The sequence below is a fragment of the Anser cygnoides genome, chromosome 23, assembly GCF_040182565.1.
Source record: "Anser cygnoides isolate HZ-2024a breed goose chromosome 23, Taihu_goose_T2T_genome, whole genome shotgun sequence".
In the NCBI taxonomy this organism is placed as follows: domain Eukaryota; kingdom Metazoa; phylum Chordata; class Aves; order Anseriformes; family Anatidae; genus Anser; species Anser cygnoides.
The window spans coordinates 5682208-5694818 of NC_089895.1; the positions used below are offsets into that span (position 1 = coordinate 5682208).

At 55.7% G+C, this 12611-nt stretch overlaps 1 protein-coding gene across 7 annotated transcripts in view; it reads right to left on the bottom strand.

The window, feature by feature from the left end:
• The window catches only part of ACAP3 (ArfGAP with coiled-coil, ankyrin repeat and PH domains 3), an 82547-nt gene that overhangs the window by 43636 nt on the left and 26300 nt on the right, over positions 1–12611 (bottom strand). For 3 of the 7 annotated variants that reach the window (XM_066981895.1, XM_066981896.1, XM_066981897.1), the window contains exon 2: positions 624–681. In XM_066981895.1, coding sequence (XP_066837996.1) covers positions 624–681 — 58 coding nt within the window. Of the gene's footprint in view, positions 1–623; positions 682–2090; positions 5995–8386; positions 8673–12611 lie in introns of those variants that run through there. The other 4 variants (XM_066981893.1, XM_066981890.1, XM_066981892.1 and 1 more) reach the window with 4 other exon arrangements.

Here is a 12611-nt window from a genome sequence, read left to right on the forward strand (position 1 = left end):
CCCTCGCCATGAATGCCAATCCCAGCAGCCAGAAGATGAACGCCGAGCACACCCCACCTTCAGAGAATCTGTAATTAACATTTCAGTGCAATGCCCTTTTGTTATCTGCAAGCCATAATTACAGATGCACAGTTACACGGCAACAAGCCAGCTCTGGGGCACGATGGGCTAGAAAAGGAGGCAGGGAAAGGAGGGTAATAACGCTCTCAAGGAGGGCGACGAGGCCAGGAAACCAGGATGGGATTTCAGAGGCCAGGATTAAGGTCTAATCACACCCTGCAAGGTGCAGCGATATTGTAATAAAACGAAGGGTTGGGCTCTACAGTAACAGCTCCCACTTCAAGACAAGGCCGTTTTTTTTTCTCTGTTAGTAGCAGGGAAGGCCACCAAGCAGCATCAGGAGCCCAAGTCTGGACCTCCTGTCCCGACAGCTTTGGCTATCACGAAGGAGCCCTGACAGGTGCCAGTCAGTAGAGGGAGACATGGTCCTGTGCGCAAGCTCAGTGTATTTCACAACAGTTTCCCGGCAGCCTGTGTTGGGTTCCCTTTTCAGGGGCCGGTGGGGCCATATTCCCAAGCAGGAACCCATCAGCCCCACTTCAAACCAACGTGCTCCACCTTACCTTGTCAAGCTTCGCTTCTATCTCCACCACATCTGTTTCCACTTCATCGATGGTCGCCCTGCAACGAGAGCAGCAAAAAGAAATAATTAATCGGTTGCTTGTAACGACTGGGAGAGAAGCCAAGGCGTCCCAGAAAAGGAAAGATCCGAGGGCCTGAGGTATGAGTGTTGGTGGGTGACGGGAGGAGGGGTTCACACGTCCCACTTCGGTTTTTCCTGCCGCTCCATAAGCTCGGGACTTACTTCTAGGAAGCAGGATCCCACCTGGCGGAGAATGAATTCCTCGGGGCTGACCAAAGGGATGGAGACAATGCTATCTTCTGCCAGCGTCACGGGGCCGTTCGGGTGTGCTGCAATAGTCTTGTTCTGATCCTGCAGGCACTGTTAGTTGGCAGGCCCAAACTGCTTCCCTCCCTACCACCGAAACGGATTTTCTGGGCTGCGATTGTGCCTCAAGTGCAGCCACCCGGCGAGTTTTGTCCCTTGAGCCTCAGGAGCCGCCACCCGAGCAGAAACCCCCCTCGGCCCTGCTGTCATTGAACACCCCAAGTCCCTCTCCCACACGTGGCTCTCTGGTCACGTCCGGATAAATCTGCCCCGCGATTATCCGCTCGGTTTTCTTTCCGCGTCACTGGACAGATGTGACCGTAAGAGGCTGGTGGGATCCAGCCGCAGAGGTCACCGCGCCTCCCTCCCCGAGTGAAACGCCAACATGACTTCAGCCATTTCCAAAAACCATTCCCAGCCTGAGCCGTGCGGTACGGAACGAGTTTCTCTGAGGCCGGCATCCAGCGCTGCGAACCCCGGAGCGCTCCCTCGCAGAGCCGCTCGCTGCTGAGCCGCGCCGAGGCTTGGGCAGCTCTTGCTGTAACCGCACACCCGGCAGCGCGGTGAGCCTCGCGCCGCCCCCGTGCACCAAGGATACACGAGGCAAATTCCACCGCGAGCAGCTTCTGAAGCTTGCGGGCTCGGAATTTTAAATGGTGGTTCCCGAAATCTCACGCTCGGGCTTTGAAAAAATCCGGCGCCGAGCATTTGCCAGGTGAAAGAAGAGAGAGGGGAGGGAGGCGATTGAGGGCCACGTGAATCGACGCTGCCAGCGCAGCGGAAGGACAGGATGCTCACGCACCAAAGGGAACAGCAAAAGTCCCGAGGAGCCGCTGGAGTACACAGGAACCCCGTGCCTGGTGGTGCCTGCAGTCAGTAAGGGAGTGAGGAAGGCAGTGACTGCCCTCACTAAGGGATGTGCTTCCAAGAGAAAGGAGAATAAATTTGAGAAGAAAGCCCCAAAGGTCACAAAGCTGGGGGGGAAAAAAAAGCCTAAGTGGAAACTCCAAGCTGAGGGAGGGTTCAGGCCAGCAGCACGGTACCCGCACGTCCCTTACCAAGCTTACAGCTAACCAGACCCGCACGGCACACTCCGTAACATCCATCCCAAGCGTTCCTCAATAGAAAACGTTTCTAATACCTTCTGCAGGTGAGCGCAGTCCCCATCTGTCGGCTCCGAGGCAGCCAACGCTTCCTACAGTCCCGAGTAATCCGGGTGGGACTGAGGAGCGAGCCTGTCCCCGCGCAGGACTGGAGTGGGGGCGGAAGGCTGGGTGTTGCCAGCTCCTTCCCTAGCACCCATGAGATCTTCAGCATTTTCAGATAAAGGGCACGTGAGAGAGCAGCTCTTCTACCCGCGAGCACCCTCCAGGGCTTCATGTGCCTTGTGAGCAGCGAGCTGACCGGGACATCTCGCATCGCGCGCTGATGAGTGACAGCCAAGGCCCGCCGATGTCACACGGCCACGGGCACTGCGCTCCCTGCACGCCTCGCGTGGCACGCACGTGGCAACACACGAGGGCAGAGCCTCCCTTCTTTCCACAGGGGAGGCCGAAGCGGAGAGCGGGGAGGTGCGCTGCTCCAAAATTACCCGCGAGGTACCTCAGCGAGAACGCCGAAGCCCTGCCAAAGCTGCGCGAGGAAAGGACGTGGCTCCGCTCCCCGCATCCAGGAGCCCTGGGTTCATCTCGCCGAGTGATGCTCGCTACGTCGCAGCCCGAGCCAAGCACCAAATCCAGCGGAAGCACACGAGGTTATTAATCCCCGCCGCGTATTACAGAGGACAGCTTGGGATCTGCTTTCATTCAAAACTACCGGATGCAAGAAATGCAGCTGCTGCCTACGATCGGCTCCTCTGCTTCCTGCTGCGCCGTGAGACGTACTTACAAAGCCCGCTACCTGCTGAGCACTTCACGGAGCATTTGTTACACCTTCCCCAGCCCCAGCCACGGGTCCCTGAAGCTGCACTGATACAGCGGGGCTGTCCGGGAGCTGACCCCTGGCCTTCTGCTGTACCCCTGAGGAGGCTGGCAAGAAAAAAGCACAGAGCAGGTGAGACAGCGAGAACCTGCAGGTTGAAAACGGCCCTTTGCAGCCGCAGGGCTCGCGGGTGCGCTTGTGCAAAGGGAGGGAACTGCTTGCTGTGGCTTTACAAGTGTAATTTTCTGTGATAGCAGCAGAAACACCAAGTAAAGTGCATCTGCTTCGTTTCCTCCACTTCATTTTTTTAAGCACGAGCTCTGTCTTGGGATGACACCGTAATGCCAGCCTTTGCCGTCTGCACACACCTCTCCGTTCCACTGGGGACGCTCAGGGAAGAAGTTAATGTGCTAAGCACACTATGGAAAGTCACGAATGCAGACCCACCTCCAGCCCACAGCATCGTCCCTGCTGTCTGCCCGACCAGTCCCGAAAGGGACTTTGCAAACTACCAGAAGGGTCAGACAACGGATCGATGCCTTCAGAGCACGCTTCAGCTCCACAGAAATGTCATGGTCTGTTCCCCTCCTGGGTCGCAGCTCACCTGATCTGGCATCCCTCTCTTCCATTTCCCAGTCGTTCTGTATACACTTGGTCCCCAGGCCACTGGGCAGCAAGGGGCTGGCCCCCAAAAAAATAATTAAGAAGCTGATATTAATGTAAAGCCCCTTTAACAGTTCAGAAAAGGGTATTTTAGTATGTGTATGCAGACTGAAAAAGTAAGCGGGGAAAAAAAACAAACCCTCTGCTTTTCCCCAGCACTTCTCCCGAGCTCCTCCCCGAGCAGCTCCCCGGGAGCAGCCTCCAGACCCCGGGTGGGGAGCTGAACGCCCACCCTCGCATCAGCTGGACCGAAAATGAAACCCTGGTGGCTCCTTACGGGAGCACAGCCCCCCTCGTGCCCTCCCCGCGCCCAGGGCTCTGGCCACAATCGATCCGCTACCAGCTCTTTGAAAGCACGGCCAAAAAAGAAGCTCCCTTCTCTCTGACAATGCGGTGCCCGAGCTTTATTGCTACACATATGGTTGCCCTATAGGAACGGCAGCTTGGCTGTGCCAGGGGCAAAGCTTTAGAAAGAAATGGAATAATTAAAGAGCTCCTTTCAGGCTTTTTTTTTTTTTTTTTCAGCTATTTTTGTTCTCTGGGTTTGGAAGTCGTGTGCCTTCATGCATCACCCTCTTACTGCCAGATTCAATTTTTCCACTCGGTTTCTTCTTGCTTCTTATAGCTGGACATAATAACCAGCAAAAAAGAGAGGAAGAGAGAGAGAGAGACGGGTTTTCTGGGGTTGCTTTTCTTTCCAGGAAAGCAACAGCAGCCATTGTTCAATCTGCAGACATCAGCGAGAAGCTAATATAGCGAGGCAGCCTAGCAGCATGTTCCCTGCCAGAAGGTGGAGAGAGCATCTATAATTTACTCCCCATTTTTATCGTGCCCTAAGAAAAGGAGTTGATATATTTGGCCTCTGTGTGGAGGAGGAAGAAATTTTGGGTCTGGAATCCACTAAGGTATGAACGCAGTTGGCCGTGGCTGGGAGAGCATGAAACTCGAGCTTTGTGTTTGCTGTGCAGACTTGACATAAAAGGTCACGAGTGGTTGATTTCAAGGACAGTGATCTCAGGGTCTGTTCAGCTCCAGGACTCTGACGGAGTTCCAGATGCATCACAGGAGGCAAGGGGGAACAGTTGGCCATCCTTCCAGCTACGTGGGGGGAACGAAGACCTTGGAGAGATGAATTGTGAGGCAGAGCTGTGGTTAGGCGTAGTGCGGCCACACATTCGCATTAGATAAGCTGTTACGTGCAAGACAAAGGGGTCTCAGTCCTCAACCAAGAGCCCAGTTCCTACCCTGCAGTGTCCTCTCTGGTACGCCTCGTCTCCTCGGCTGGGGACCTTTCTTTGTGAGAAACCAGGGAGCAAAATCTTCACAAGTAACAGGTCTGGCTCCCTTGCACACAAACTCACCGCAGTCCCTGCCCAGGACCACGTGCACTCACGCCAGACACCTTCGTTGTGATCTGTGCTATTCCAGCACGCTGCAAGCACGCTGGAGATGAGCTAAAGCAGTGGTGACAGAGCCCTCCTGGCAGGCCTGGCACGGTGCTCCGTGGAGGGACAAAGCTTGGGCAAAGACGTACTATCAGATCCTCGGCCACCTGATTTCCCATCCTTCGAGGTCACAACGTGCCTAAGTCCGCCCCTGGGCTTCTGGGGTTCCAAGTGTCCTCACCCTGCCCACAGACACGGTGCCAGCGCCCGTCGGTCACGCCTTCCTGGAGAAATAATAGGTTTCAGCACGACTGCTTTCCGACTTGAATTCACCCACTTCCACCAGCGTGTCAGAGGTAAAAGGCTCTTCAGTCACACAAGCAAGCCGAGAACCTGGACTAACTCCGCGGGGATGAGCAATGCCACCCCGGCACCCTCCCTTGCTGCCGAGCTCCACCGCTCCGTCCCAGGGAACGCGGGAGGGCGATGGAGAGGCAGGGTGGGTGGCTGAAACCCCGCGCTTCCACGTCCACAGCACGCCTGGCTTCCCGCACAAGCAGAGGACCCCAGGCTCGGCAGCAGCCGGAGTGTTGTGTGCGCTCGGGGATGCTCAGATTTGGGCTCCCTCACTCACGCGGAGCCATGCGGCCAGGAAACCGAGTGACTCGAACAGAGGGAGCCGAATCCCTTCGCCCACCCCCCAAAAAAAAGCAACGTCCCCATTACTGGGCAGCTAAAAGCTGTGCAGTCATCTCTTGGCCGTGTGCCCTTCGTGCTTCCCGATGCCGCGCTCTTCCTGCTAATGCTTTTCCAGGCCCTGGGCTATTTCCGTCATGCGGGAAGAGAAAACCACCCGCGACCTCCTCTGCTAGCTGTTGAGCGCAAAGCGCAGCCCTTCCAGCTGCGGGGACGAGGCTCGAGTTTCCTTGCTCGGAGAAAGCAGCGATTCCCCGCCGTCCTGAGGGGTTTCCATTGGGAATTTTTCTTTGTGCTTTAGAGAAGCCGTTCGGAAGCGCGATTTGTAGGCGACAAAAATCTTCCCAGAAGCATTTGGACATCCCCTGGGGAAAGGGATGCAAAATAATAATAATAAGAGTAATAATAAACCTATACGGCTGGAGAACAGGGCCCGTGGCAAGAAGCCATCTGCCCTTCCCCTCCTGTGGTCCTGCCAGCGCTCAGCAGACAGCCCAAGCACCAGGAGAATTACCGCCCGCATCCAAGAAGCGAGCTGGGATTTTTAAGCCGTGCTCGGATGCGGTTAGAACAGGGCTGGCAGGGGATGAGGGACAAAAGCCGGGGGGAAATGACATCTGGAGAGAGGGACGTTGGCTCCAACAGGTGAACCACAGGCCCCTTGGAGTTACGTTATCGTTACTCACCATTTGCTTCTGACTCTGCTTACAAATAGGCTTATAGAGGGGATGGTTTGTGATGACGGGAGCAATCAGCAGGCCTGACGACTCTGTTCTTATTATTAGCTGCCACCTAAGCCAGCCCTTGGCTTCCCCATTGCTAAATTAATACACGTCTGCATTGCGGTGACGCTGCGAGCACCCAGTGACTCCCTCGTGTTTGGGAAGCTCGGGGGATCCTCGGGTGAGGCGCTGGCTGCAGCACCACGCAGGCACGCCGTGGATTAACAAAGCTCGGGATTAAATAAACCCGCGTTGCCAAGCGGTGGAGGCATGAAGGGATCAGCTCGCGTTTCTCTGCGAGGCCTGCCTGCGTTTTTGACACTTCTTTTTCTTCGTGGTGGAACAACAGTCACAGTTTCCTCGGCCACGGTTCTGCTGGGTTTTGTCAGCTCTGACACAACCACGCGTGTGCTAACGGAAGGCAAGGACAGCACCAAAGCCGGCATTAAAAGCAATAAAATGACTTAAAAGGGCTCCGTTACCTCTGGCAACTACGTGAAGAAGAGATCCAAAAGAACACATAATGCAATTGCGAATTATTAGCTGCTATAACAGCAACTGCTTCTACTTGCGGCTGTCAGAGCTCCTCACACAGTCGACTTAATTACAACCCTTCTCTTCCCTTGGGAAGGGCGTTTGGCTTTCCTCCCTTTGCTGGCAGGGAAACTGAGGCAGAATAAAATAAGGACAAGGTTTTTTTTTTCAGCATGGAGGCTCAGGCAAACCCAGCGCAGGCAGTGACCAGATTGCCAGTGGTTACATTAAGCAGCGGGCTCCTTTGTCCCCGAGGCACGTTGAGTTACAAAGGCTGGCTCACTCACTGTCCGTAGAAAGCTGAATTTTTATACCAACGCTAACTCAGGCCGATCGGTGACTCGTATACGCGATCCATCTCCCTGCTACACGGTGTCCCCCCTCCTTTACAAGCCCTCTGTGCTGCTCTGAGTAAAACCCTCCCTCAAAGCTGCATCCCTCAACCGCTTCTTCAGCATCAAAGCTCTCCTGCCCGCGACGAGCCGCACACGAAGCAGCCGCCCTGTGCCCAAAGCAGCGCTCTCACACCCCGATCACGTCTGATCCGCGTGCCGAGTGGGCCACGAGGGCTCGGTAACTCCTAGAAACCCACCTCGCCTGCTTGTGTGTGCACAACAAAAAGGACTCTCGAGACAGGGAAAATAGCTAATGTAGTTCTAAATCAGGCTGCTGCGGGCCCTACGCTGTGTGTCACCTGGTGATGCTCGACACAGGCTCTCCAGAGCTCGGGACAGGCAAGGGGAACTCCTCGATGCTCTTCCCGATGGCCCCAGCATCATTGGAGGCCCCTTGTCACTGCCTCCACGCCCCGATATCGCTATTCAGAGGCCGAGAAACGAATCCTTCCCTCCCTCACAGGAGCGTTTGGAGGATTAATTGCATCGCGGTGGCAAAATGCTCAGAGCCAGGAGCTGCAGGTGTGCAGAGCGGCTGTTATTATTTATTAAATCTGACTGGGTTCTCCCTGAAATGCAGGGAAAGCGGTGTTTGCCTTGATGGGATTAGCTCTGCCCCTACCTAGATGAGGACGGCTGGCACAGCCACAAGCCCTTCTCCTTCGACTCCTTCTTCCAGGACCATCAGCAGCCTGGCAGGGTCACCAACAGCTGCCAAGCTTCCCTCCAGAGGAGCACTGACTTTCTTCTAGAGCTTAAAATAAGCTGAGCGTGTGCCTCCAAGGAAAGGGGGCCTGCAGGAGAAGATGGGATTTTGAGTTCCACCTCCACATCCTTGTCTTCTTGCAAGCCTTAGTTCTGGAGGTTTAAACTGAGGTGAGGTAAAAGCCACGCACTTCTTACTGGTGGGCACTCCTTGGATTTATTTATTTTTTGCAAGAAGGGCAGTGCTGCATGGTGAAATGCTGCTGGGGGTGACCCTGCAGCGAGTGTGTCGCTCTTGCTTCCCTTTGCTGGCCGTTACCTTAAGATGCAGAAAAGAAAAAATAAGGAACCTGACAAAGACAGACAGCAGAGCTGGCCAAGCTCTAACACCGAGTTATTATTAGCCTCTTTAAATACCTCTCGGAAAGCTTCCGTGCTTCTGTGCCCTCTGGTACCCACTGCTCTTCCGCCTTGCTTCCAAAAAAGAAGAATATTTTGCATCTCTCCGTCAGTGGGAGCAGACAGCACCATGGCAACAGCTCCACGGTGACTGTATCCATAGGAACCCTGCAACTGCACGGCTTCCAGCGCAAAATGCAAGCTCCATTTGCACGGCTTTGTGCATTTGCTCCTGGAAGTAGCGTGGGACCGGTTGCGAGATAGCCAAAAGGAGCCAAAGTTTCTCAGGGAACTGAGCGGAGTATGCAGGAAATGTGGGAGAGGCAAGGAGCACGGAGCACTGGGAGTGGGTAGTGGCATTGAATGGCAGCGTAGCGTCCTACCTCTGCTGGAGCGGGGGCTGGAGAGGGAGGAGAGTCTAGGTGAGGTGCTTCGTCTAGGTGAGATGATGCTTCTAGGTGAGATGTTTCCTCTAGGTGAGATGTTTCCTCTAGGTGAGGTGTTTCCTCTAGGTGAGGGATCGACGAGCACGATGCTGCCGGAGCACCTCCCAGAGGGGTCTCTGCAGGGGCTGCCGAGCTGCCCCGGGTGAGATCGAGTGCTCCAGCAGTGCCAGCCCGTCCTGACCCAACAGCTCTCCGCAGACACAAACGGAGCCTCAGATGCTGCACACACACCTTATGGCTTAGCCGGGAACATCGAGGCACGGAAAGGGGGCTCATCTTGCTGAACCCCACAAGGCAAACGAGCACAGTGCCCGCTGAGTGCCGGGCCCAGTCTCAAACCGGACTCCCGTGGGAAGTCAGCCTAGACCTGGGACGGGGATGGCTAGGAGTGAAGCCAAAAGGGCCAGGAGGAACAGGAGGAAACAGCTTTGACTACAGGACAGCGTGGTTACCGCTACACCCAGCACCAGCGCACAAAGGGCTCGGCCCTCCCCCAGTTACACACACAGCAGTGGGGTGCCTGGAGCCAAGGAGCGATAATTTGGGATTAAGTTGCACCTGAGGCTTTAGAGGCTCAGCGGCTGATGGCCGGGCTGGCGAGCGCTGCTGCCATCTGCTTCTCCTTGCTTCTTCTCCGTTAGCTCTCCAAACCAGCCCTCGGCCCCAGCTGGGCACATGTGGGCCAGGCACAGCCCTGTCGTGCTCTGCATTTCAAAATGAGCAGCCACACGGCTTTCCAGCTCCGCTGCATACCAATTCCTAATCAAACCAGCCTCTCCCACCAACCCCGCGCGTGCCAATCCCCAGCTCTTGCTCTTCCACACCTGCAGTCATCCTCTTCTAAACACCTGGCGCTGATGAGGGGGAGCCCAGGAGGAGCAGCCTGGGTAACTGAAAGCTCTGCGTGCATCTGGGAGTCGGACCCAATGTGTTACCCTCCGGTTGCTGCCTGGGTTTCAGATGGCGGAAAGGAGCTGACGTGCACGGTTCGGTCTCAGCACACGGACAGCGCTGTCCTCAGCTGTCTCACCAGTCCCTCTTTCCTTCCAGAGAGGAACCAACGCGGCTGACATCCAGTTCCTCAGCCCTCAGAGTCTATTTTCTTTCCTTCTGCAAGATCAGGAGAAACTCTTGACAAAACTCTGCTGGGTGGAAGACCAGCGACTTCAGAAACGCTTAACTTCTATTTCAGAGCAGCAACTTCCAAAGGAAAATGTTCATGTCCTGCGGATCAACGGTAAAACTGTGTTCAGCAGCAGGATGGAGGCAGTGCAGATCCCATCTTTCTCATCCCTGGGGGGATTTCTGTTTCTCCTGGTGGTGGTTTGGATCCGGAGAAAGTGGCATTAAGGGAAATGCTCCTTCATCAGCCCCTGAGCCTGCTGCTACTGCTCTTACCCATCCTTATCAAGCTTCTGAGCAGCCTCATTTGCTTCCTGGGGTGCTTCAGATGCTTGGGCAACGCAGCTTGTTCCCTGGTCCCCTTGTTATTCATCCCCTTGTCCCTCCCTGCGACCTCCCTGCCCCTGTGCGCAGCGGGGAGGGAGCTCCCGCCGGCCCTGCTGGCTGCAGCACTCGCCCGAAGGCCACGTAAATGTTGACCTGGTGCTGTGCCACCTGCACCACCGCTGCCCTTACAGCGCCACAGAGAGGTCTTCCTGCAGCTGGAGCTGCATGCCTGGGAAGATCACAGCACGAGGGTGGGTGTGAGGAGGCTGGGCAGAGAGCTGTCTGCAGACTGGGAGCAGGAGCCGGGGAGCCGGCGCTCCTGGGTCGCATCCTTACCTCCGGCAGTGACTCAGCCCTCTCGACAGAAATCACTCGCTCCCTCCCTTGCTCTCCCCGTTTGGAAAATGGAGCTGCTTCCACCAAGCCGCACAAGGAGCTTCCCTTAATGACAGCTGCGCTCAAAGACCTTCAGATCAAAGATGCTGTGAACAGATCACTGATAACATTTGCCGGAGATTTATTAACACACCCCCAGCGATGACAAGTCAATAGCCTTTCCAAGCATAAACGCTTGCTACAGTGCAAATGCTGACCTAGATTTTGAGTAATTACGCTGGAAACAGGCACATGTGATGCTTTTGCTCTCTGCCTTTTAAGTCAGCAGCATTCACACGAGAATTGATAGCTAACTTTAGCTTCAGAGCCGGCCCCTTCCCACTGCCACTCTGTGTTTCGTAGTGTCCGCGAGGCTAGACCAAAGATTGTTCTCTCTTATTCCACCCCAAACTGAGGTCTGCTGCTCGAGTGAAAGCAGGTTGTTTGCTCCAAGCAGAGTGAGGTCTGAGACACCCAACAGCACTTCAGTTTCCCCCTAGGAAAGGGCAGCGTTGCTTGCAAGGTATAGGGTGAGCGTGGGGTTCACTGCACAGGGTGGCAAAGACCAGACTCGTGGTGTCAACAGAGACCTGTCCGCAGGTAAAAGAGAAACTCCTGGAGCACATCGGTTCGATTCTCAGTGGAGAAGAGGAAAAAAGAGCTCCTGCCTGCCCCTTACGGGGCTACAGAAAATAATCTGGGTCTCCCGTGCTCCCCAGGCAGCTGGAAGCCTCAGGCAGTGTCACTGAGGGTCCTCAACCTTGCTGACTCGCGAAGCCGGACCGGCAGTATTTTCAGGGCGGGAGGGGAAGTGGGATGTGCGTGCATGTCACCGTGCTCCCTGCAACCAGAAATTGCATGAGAGTCAGCCCAGGCTGAAGCCGAAACAAAAGCATCGTCTCTTAAAAAAAAAATGACCCCCCAGGGTCCTTGGAGGCACGCACGCAGATGTCCTGAGCCTCGTCGCCCTGGCGGTAGCGCCGCGCGCACGTGGGCCTCCACGCAGCGCAGGGACTAACGCAGGAGGAGTGGGAAGGTCACGGAGATGGGAGCTGCTCCCTCCAAACTAAGAACCAGAAGCTCTGCAGGAATTAACTCTTATTTTCTTGTGGTTTTAGCCCTAAAAAAAAAAAACCTTTCTCCTTTGCTTTAAAAGGCCAGAGCTGCCCTTCGGAGCAGGAGCTGTGGTTGCTCACCCCGCACACCCGCAGGGGTGTAGGACGGGAAGGAGCTGCGGTGCCACACGTGAGCGTCTCCCCCCCTTCGCTCTGCCCACTCTCCTCTGCCGCCCTTTTGCGTTGAACCTCTGCAGTCTGGGGAATTTATCAGAAGTGGCAAACAATAAGCTTCCCAGGTACAATTTGTGACGGACTAGGTACAAAACCCTGCTCGAGCACACACCAGGGACATCTTACCGGCTTGAGGGAGTCACAGCGAGCATCGAGGTGCGAGATTCAGTGCATGGACTCACTAACGTGCTGGCCTGCGGGTACCGCTGCCTCCCTTACGTGCTTGTCTTCTTCCACAGCTCCCGAGAAACCAGGGTTCGCAGCTCTGGTCTGCCCCAAAAGGGAGCCAAGCGGCAATAGCTGTCCACGAGCAAGCCCCCGAGGTGGGGTAACATCAGGGCCTCCACTGACCGGGGCTCGGAGGCCAAATGTGACCCAGCTCCGATTTAAAGGTCACGCGTATGCAAAGCCCTCAGGCAGAGGCTTGGTTTTAGAGCTGTCTCTCACCCCCGCCAAACTCAATGGGAGTTCAGGCGGGTGCCGAGCGCTGAGCGCGTGCTCTGCCCAACTCGGTCAGCTGGAGCAGTTTGCAGGAGCGGAGAAATGCCTTTGTGCAGCCAGTTGTGCTGGTACGGCCAGTAGGTCGAACCAGATCCGGAGATACGCCCGGCAAGGAGTTAAACTGGGGAGGAAATGCTCCGGGCAGCTCTGCTTGATCCCGGGGGTGCCTTGCTGTCCCCGACG